The 8,570-nt window shown below is 59.0% G+C and overlaps 1 protein-coding gene across 1 annotated transcript; it reads right to left on the bottom strand.

Moving 5' to 3' along the window:
* Positions 1 to 2,522: 2,522 nt before the first annotated feature.
* On the bottom strand, positions 2,523 to 5,585 carry SIX2 (SIX homeobox 2). Its single transcript, XM_037807278.1, has 2 exons — positions 5,026 to 5,585; positions 2,523 to 2,865 (listed from the first exon to the last, which is right to left on the bottom strand). The coding sequence occupies exons 1-2, from the start codon at positions 5,583 to 5,585 to the stop codon at positions 2,523 to 2,525; spliced, it is 903 nt and encodes a 300-aa protein (XP_037663206.1).
* Positions 5,586 to 8,570: the final 2,985 nt, after the last annotated feature.

Genomic DNA, 8,570 nt, shown 5'->3' with positions numbered 1-8,570 from the left:
ATGTGTACCTTCGTGTCATTGTGAAAGTTGGCACAGAGTTTGTCTGTCTATGAGCCTGAGTTTTGAAAATGTAGGGGGGTGGCTGGTGGGGTGATGCAGGGCGGGGGCGCCTGTGTTTCTCCTTCCCCACCTTCCGTATGCACGTGGAAGAGCGGGTTCCGGCACTGCACGCGCTGGGCATCACCACGGGCCGGTTCTATGGGACTCACGGAGGCTTCTTGCACCTCATGAGCCTCTTCGGTCCTACTTTCAGACAGTAGCCGCACTTGGTCAGGCCATTTGGACCCTACAGGCACAACCAGGTCCTGGGAGGACCCGAGTGGACAAACCCTTGAGAGCAAGGCAGCACGAGAGCTGCCGAAGCTGGAATTTCCTCTGGGGAGCCGAGGTCCTGCGGCGCTTGGGGAGGCCTAAGGAAGAGGACGCCAGCCACGTCGCTCAGTCCCTGCACAGACTCGAGGCCGAGGCGTACACGCCCCCTCTGTTAACCCGCCCTACCGCCCGCGTCCACGGGTATCTCGATTGGGAAAGAATTACTGATACTCAGAAAGTCGGAGAGTAAGAGTGTTCGGCGAGCGCTGATTTAGGATTGAGGAAAAGGCCTTGAGATCCCAGCGCCAGAAGATCAAGGGGCCAGACCAGAGCTTCCGCCTCTCGATCCCTGCCGGTTCGGGCACCGCGGGTCCGCGGCGTCCTGTTAATTAACAGCCACAGAATATTCAGCGGCGCCCTGAACGCTCTCCCTCATCCCCTCGGCCTGACCTGCTGAGTCGCAAGGCCTACTTGTTCCCACCTAGAATAGGCGCCAGCCAGGTCGGCCTGCCCGAGTCTTCTCCCCACCAGGCCACCTTATCTACACTCCAAATCTACTCAACTACCGGGTCCAGATTACCAAGGTAGGAGATCTTTGCGCCATCGCCACACAAACTACCCCGACTGAGCGCCGGCAGCACGTCTCAGCAGCCCACAAGACCCGTGGATCTGCCCGGGGCGTCGCTCCTGGCCCCGGGACCGTGACACCGCCAAGAAGTAGATCTGTTAGAAAACTTTTGCGGCCCGTTTGTCCCCCAGTCTCGGCATCTCCAAACACGTGTACTCGTGCCCGCTCACAATTTCTCATCCCTTCTCAACCCGGAGGTGAAGGAAGAGGCTGAGGAGGGCAGTGCGCCGTGGCCGGTGCGGAGAGGAGGCCCCCAGGAGTTCAGGCCGCTTCCTCCCTGCTTCTGCGGGGAGCTTAACGGATAAGACTGGGAGAGAGGAGCTTCAGAGAGTTTTCAGTCCCTTCTCACAGCGACTGATCCATTTTTTGTGTGTGTATGGGAGGGCGTCTCCGGGTTTTGGGGACTCACGGGGTATCGCTGCTAAGAACGCCCGATTCTCCCCAGAACGGCCCACCTGGGGTGTCGAGTCCCTGTGGGGAAATCAGACACTGCTTCATTCCCGGCCTGCAGGCCTCGTAGCATATATCCATATGTATATATTTATGATTTCTAATTTTATTATAAAATAGAAGCAGAAATATTTCCCGAAGAACATTCACATGAGGGCATAACAGGGAGACGGCAAGTCCGCGGCGGGATGTGGGGGTGTGAGGGGGGTCGGGGGGGGGCACGCTGCGCAGAACACGCTGTGGCCACTGTCCGGAGGAAGAGGGAAGAGGAGAGCGCAGCGTGGCTGGCCTCGAAAGAGGGAGGGAGGGAAGGAGAGAGAGATAGAGATAGAGATAGATAGAGACGGAGAGGAAGAGAGAGAGATTGACTGAGAGAGGCGCGAGGGAGGAGCGGACACTCAGGGGCTTCCCTGGCGCCCTTTCTCTTTCACTTAAGTTACTGGGCACAAAGCAGATACCTGTAGCTGCCAGGCTGGGGGGACAGTCTTTCCTTGACTCTTCCCCCCCCCCCCCCCCGTCCCCAATCAGGGGAAAGTGAGGGATGGTGTGGGGGGTGGGGACAAATAGCCAAACAGCAACAGAAAGACTGAGGGGGCAGGCCGAGGGGTCCAGATACAGAGTGGGAGAATGAGGAGAGGAGAGAGAAAGATGGAGGAACAGACACCAAGTGAGAAGTGGCAAGCCAAAAATCTCCAGAGAAACAGAGACAGCGAAAGGGGAAAGCAAGAAGGGGAGAGAGAGAAAGAGAGCAGAGGAGAGGGGAAAAGGAAGGGGAAAGGAAGAGGAAGGAAGGGAAGAGAAGAGAAGTGAAGAGACAAGGACAAGAGAAGAGAGAAAGAGAATGAATGAGAATGGTGTATAATTTATTCCCTTCTCTGGTTCGAGGCCCGGCTCCTGGCTCCTGGCTCCTACTTCCCAAAGGATCTCAAAAACCAACTTGTCGAAAATAAATCCCGAACAAGGACCAAATCAGACAGCCATCCGCGCTGCCCAGGCCGACAGTTCTGCCTGCTTAGCGTTGGGTCTTTCAGTACCTGGTGGGGCCGCCGGCGCCGGGCGCCCTCCGGACACTGCCTTTCTCAGTTCCCCAGCGCCAAGCCCGAAAGGCCAGCGCGTCGTGGCGGGCGGGGCTCTAGGAGCCCAGGTCCACGAGGTTGGCCGACATGGGGTTGAGGATGGAGTCCTGCAGGCCGTGGTGGTGCTGCAGTGAATCCGCGCCGCCTCCACCCGGCACGGGCACGGGCACGGGCACAGGCACGGCACTGGGGCCCGGAGGGTGGCCCAGGCTGTGCAGGGACGGCAACCCAGGTGGCGGCGGTGGGCTGAGCAGCAGCGCGGGGCTGGATGATGAGTGGTCTGGCGTCCCCGACGGCGTCTTCTCGTCCTCTGAGCTGCCTAACACCGACTTGCCGCTGCCGTTTAGCGACGAAGCCAGTGGGTTGTGGCTGTTGGAGTTGGAGTTCTCGCTGTTCTCCCTGCAAGTGCAGGAGTAAAACAGCCCGGTCAGCAGGGAAATCGAGGCCTCTCAGGCCTCCGCTCCTGGGGCCAGAGTCTGCCACCCTCCTCCGAGACAGAGCCTCTGCAAACTGCCTGCGAGCATTTTCCGTTTCTACCATTTTCTCCGCCTGGCCTCGCTGGCCTTGCCTTCTTTCTGCCGATACTCTCAATCTCTCAACACCCGATTTCTCTGTCTTGTTACTCTCCCTCTATCTCTGCTTCCCCAACTCTTTTGCTCTTAAACGCACCAGTATCTTTTCTGCTCTTTGTATCTCCCTGCCTTTCTCTCTCTGTACCTGACATTGCTTTCTAGCTCAAGTCTGGGATGCAGAAGGGCAGGGGAGCAGGGCCCAGCTCCTGCAAGTTGGGGTGGGCAGGAAGGGAGAGAGCACACCTGGATTTTCAGTTCACTCTAAGCTCAAGCTGTGTTTGCCAGGTGGAAGTGGAGCCAGTGGGGTGAGGGACCCAGGATTCCAGGCTGAGGCCCCACCCAAAGTTGAGGGTCTGGCAGGCCTAGACCTCTGCCTGAGGGAAACCTCTGGGCTGGGGTGCAGGCTTCTTAGGCTAAGGGCCTTTCCTCCTAGCTCCAAGTCTGGCAGGCCCTGAGAGGGCTCTCCTCGCTTGAGCCAGCAGGGGCAAGGCCCCAAGAATGGAGGAGTCCTTTTCCTGGTGGCCACAGTAGAAATTTCACAGTTGGAGGACCAGGAGCTCATCCTCTGGGAGAAGAGAAAAGGGAGGGGATTGCTTGGTCCTGGCATATACTTTTCAGCCATCCCAGAAATTCAGAGACTCTGTAGCCCTCACCTGATGCCTGGCCTGAGAACCAGTTCTTCAGGAGTCTGGACACATGCCAGTGTGGGTGGAGGGGGACCCCAGCAGAGACAGCTCACCAACTGCAGTGCCTTTGACTGATAGACCTTGCCCAGAATTGGAGATTTGAAATTCTGCATAAATTCTCTCTTCAATGGCTTCCTAAGGCCTTTTCTCCCTGCTTTTCTGGGAGGGAACTTCCCACAGGGCTGATGTCTGGGCTCTTAACACTATGACACTCCACCTTCATGGTTTCAGAGACCAGAGTCCAGTCTGTGACCCCCCACAACCCCACTGGAGACCACTGTTCAGCACCCTTAACTCTGACCCTGATCATTCAAATTTTGGGCTGCACACATCTCACCCCACTAGATGTCCTGATTTGCTATTGTGTTCAGGCTGGATTCTGCTCCCACAATCAGTTTTTCTCCTACCCCCTTCCTTCAATTTTGGGGTTCTTAGAAGCCACAGGGTCAGCAGCCACTAAGGCTTAATGGTAAACCATTAGGTTGGTTCATGAAGTCCTGATTTTCCCTGAGGACATGCAACTTGCAGCCCTGCTGCTGCTCTCAGCTCACCCCAGATGGTTGGAGTCCTACTGACCTAGCTCCCAGAGAAGGCAGAGCCCGAGGAGAGAGGGCTCAAGGGCCTGGCTGGCCAGGAAGGGGCTTCCGGCTCCAGCAAGGTAGCATAAGAGGCATGGGTTTTTCCCTTCTCTCCCAGAGCTAACACTTCCTTCCCCAGAGCCTTTCCTTCTTGGTGTTTCTATGAGGGATAAGGGAATCGTTCTCCCATATCCTGACAAGGGAAAATCTTTTCCAGGACACTTTAAGTCTCATCAAGGAAGTTCCAATCCCAGTCCTGACCTCTAATTCCACTTTGGCCTGGAGTTGGTAAAACCGAAGGGAGTGCGGGCAATTGCTCCTGAATTTGCACAGCCAGCCGGAAACCCGCAACTCCACTGTGCCCTCGGCCAAGCTCTGCCGTCCTTCGGAGGACTATCAGGCCCTGTCTACCGTGTCCCCCTGGCAGGGGATCCAGGCTTATGGTCCTGCCCTCGCTCCGAAGTTGGCTGTTTCTCCGCTTTTGTCCACAGCGACTAAGGAGTAGTTGACAACTTCCCCGATTGCTTTGTCCGCTTTGGACAAATTCCTGCCCGCTCGGTCTCCGACACCACCTGAGTGCCGAGCGGGTCAGGCCCGGCTGCAGCTGGGGCTGTGGCTGGGATTGGGGTCTCAGTTTAGGCCTCTCCCGAAGTCGGGCGGGCGCCCCGGGACCCCTTTCCTCGGGACCGGGGGAGCCGGCGCGGAAGCTCTACTTACTCGTACCTTTCCTTGGCTTCGGCAGCTCGATCGCGCTGCCGCCGGTTCTTGAACCAGTTGCTGACCTGCGTGGTGGTGAGGCCGGTGGCCTCGGCCAGCTCGCGCTTCTCGCGGGGTGAGGGGTAGGGATTGTGCGCATACCACTCGCGCAGCACGCTGCGACTCTTTTCCTTGAAACAGTAGCTGGTCTCCTCGCCGTCCCAGATGGAGCGCGGCAGCGGGAACTTGCGGCGCACGCGGTATTTGCCCACGGCGCCCAGGGGCCGGCCGCGCAGCTTCTCGGCCTCGATGTAGTGCGCCTTGAGCCACAGCTGCTGCAGCTTGGCGTGGTTGTGCGGCGAGAACTGGTGGCTCTCCAGGATCTTGTAGAGCTCCCGGAAGTTGCCGCGGTGGAAGGCCACCACGGCCTTGGCCTTGAGCACGCTTTCATTCTTGTGGAGGTGCTCGCAGGCGGGCAGCGACCACAGGAAACGGCCCAGCCGCTCGATGTTGCCGCCCTGCTGCAGCACTTCGCACACGCACGCCACTTGCTCCTGCGTGAAGCCGAAGGTGGGCAGCATGGACATGGTGTCGGCTGCGCCTCCGCCCGCCCGCGGGCGCCCTCACCGCGCCGCAAAGTCCAGCATGGGCGCCTCCTTGCCCCGGCGTCCGGGCCGAAGAGGCGGGCGGGGCGGGCCCCCTGGCCCGGCGCTGGCTCCCCGCGAGCCTTAAGTCACTGCTGTGCGTCCCCGCGCCAGTCGCGGTTCCTGCGCCGTCCCGCACCCCCACTGCCTGCGCGCCTCGCCCGCGCCCAAGCCGGGGGGCCGCCCAGGGCGCCGCTCCGCATGCTCCGCGCCCGCCCGCCGCTCCTTAGCTCGCTTCTCGCTGGGCTCTCCCTCCTGTCTAGCTCGTTCGCTGCTTTTTTAATAATATTATTCTAAGCGGGCATGAGGCACGGCGGCCCGCGCCCTGATTGGTCCGGTTATTTGACCCTGGGCCTGCCAGCGCCAGACAACAGTCGGAGTCAAATTATTCGCCATGGAGACGCTGTCAGTCACTGGTAACCCGAGCCCCGGAGGCCGGGTGGCTCCCCCCACACCCCCGGCCGGCTCCGCTGACAGATCGCCCGACTCCGCGCAGAGCGGAGGGCGGCGGGAGACAGGGAGCCGGAGGCTCTCCAAGAGCCTGGGAGAAGTAGAGGGGCCTGGCTGGGCCGGCAACGGCGGTGATTGACGGGGCGGACGCCCAAAGAGAAAGGGAAAAGGAAGATATGGGGGGGTGGGGGGAAGGCGGAGTGGGGGACGCGCCGAGAAGAAAATGGGAGGATGGAGGTGGAGAAGGAAGAAGGAAGAAGGGAGGGCGGAGGACCGCTTAAGGGGGTGTCCGCGAGGAAGGGGAGGGAGAGAAGAGTGGAGGGAGCTTCGAGGGGGAAGCAACCTGGACAGCTTCTCGCAAGGGGCGGCGCTGCTGCCTTGCTCAGGCCCCGCCGGGTACCCCTCCTCCGCGTCACTGTGCCCCTCTGGGGGCTGCTGTTTGCGGGTTAGATGCCATCCAGGAGCCGGCCGGTGGGATGGAAGAGTTTGGAGGCGCCACCTATCACATACTTTGCTTTTCCGGCTGACAGCTCTCCACCCCTCTCCTAGGAACCCGGGACCAGAGCGATTCTCGAGAGAAAGGGGGAGGGAGTGGGAGAGAGAAGTGGGGAGGTTTGGCAGTGGCCCTAGGCTGACGCCTGAGAATCTACTTTGGGGCGGATTGCGCCTTTCCTCCCTCTGCTAGCTGGGCCGGCTGCCCCGCGGCCAGTACCGCCCTGGCTCCACGTTCTCTGCTGCTCGCCGGGCGGGTCCCATAGCCGGGAGAAGCGCCCGGCAGTTCCGTGCGGCCACTACGGAAGTTGATTCCGGCGGGGAGCGACGACGCAGAACCCGGGAACCGCGCAGACCAGCAGTCTGCCGTCTGGGAGGCGAGGGCGGGTAGTCTAGGACTGCCGTGGCGCTTCCCGGGTGGTGGTCGGGGAGGAGAAAGTGAGGGCTTCGGCCCCCCAGCGTAGGCTCTGCTCCGGCTGCTGGCCACTTCAGACTGGGAATCGTGTCGCTGAGCTCTAAAATGGGGGTTCTTTGCTTTTTTTGGTCTGGGCGCTCAGCTGGAAACACGTGATGCTGGTTCTCTCGGAGAAGGGCGCGGGAACAAGGAGGGAGAGCCGGGGGTGGGGGTGGGATGGGTTGTCTCTGTTTCTCGGATTTTGAAAAACCCAGGGCTTAGCTCCCTCCCGAACTCGTCCTCTCCACTTCAGTTTTCTCTCTTTGCTCTAAGCTGCTGAGGGCCGGGAGCCAACTCCGCACCCCGTGCGGTTCTCAAGGCCTGAGTCAAAGCCATATTTCTTCATTTCTACCTTAAGCTTTCTTGCGAGTTTGTGCTAGGAGCACTGGAACGAGAGTCCAGAGCCTGGGTTCAAGCTTTGGCTTTGTTTGTTGTCTATGGGCAAGGCATATATATATTTATCCCTCGAAGTGTCCGTTTTCTTATCAGTATGATTTCCAAAGTTTCCCCATGCTCCAGGAAGTCGTCTGGGGATGTCACAGAGGAGGAAGTAGAACCCTGGGACTCCCCTTAAGATGCTTAGCTCCTGGGGACCTGCCCTGGTTTTCAAGCTGCAGGGCTGTTTCTCTTCTAAGTAGGTTCTGAGTCAGTGACCAGGGCAGCTTCCTGTAGAAATCCAGGTTATATCTGCCGAGACTGTGGCTATGCATGGGGATGGGCCCCTGCTGTGCCCAGACCACCCTATCCACAGTTCTCTCCACTGACGCATTGGGGACCTACCAGAGCTGGTCTCTGAGGGCCCTGGGAGACAAAGGAAGAAAGAGCAACTTCATTCTGAGACCTCTGTCAGCCACAAGCTTGATAGGATCCCACTGGCAGGCTAGTGCAGCTCTAGCCATGGCCATGTTACACCTCCATAAGAGCAGGCCAGGGTTGCCGGGGGTGGGCGCTGGCCAGGGGCGGGTAAGTGAGACTGGACAGCGACTTCCTGGTCTGAGGCCTTGGGCCAGCGCTTGTCTTCTCTGCCTCATTCTCACCCACTATTAGATGAGATCTGCACGATCTCTCAAGTCCCTGCCAGTTCTGGGCTGGGGTGAGAATCCTAACCTTGAAAGAGTGGGCATTGTTTGCAGCCTCGGCCATAGACTTTGTGGAGAATGTGCCCCTCTGCTGAGCAGACACGAAAATCTTGGACTTGCCAGATCGAACTTCCCCCAGGTTTGGATCTTGTCCACGTTTTGTGAATGTGGGTTTTCTGGGCCTTTCCTGGAGCTTCAGACACACCGTCCCTCCCAGTGCTGCCCTCTTCAAGGCCCCTTGGCCCTAAGCCCAAGTCTGCCCTGCCAGGAGTTTCCAGGCAACATTCAGCATTAGAGTCAGACTAGAACAGACATGGGACATGCATCCTTGGATAGTATAGTGTGTACCGTATGAAAAGCCATTACTGAGCAAGCCCAGAAAACCCACAGCACCATTACTCTATATATGGGGATATATGGGTGCATGTCTATATACCACTAGCTACCTCCTCC

Source organism: Choloepus didactylus, chromosome 17 (assembly GCF_015220235.1).
Source record: "Choloepus didactylus isolate mChoDid1 chromosome 17, mChoDid1.pri, whole genome shotgun sequence".
NCBI lineage: Eukaryota > Metazoa > Chordata > Mammalia > Pilosa > Megalonychidae > Choloepus > Choloepus didactylus.
Note: the sequence above shows the minus strand (reverse complement) of the source record. Positions and strands in the feature narration are given on the sequence as shown.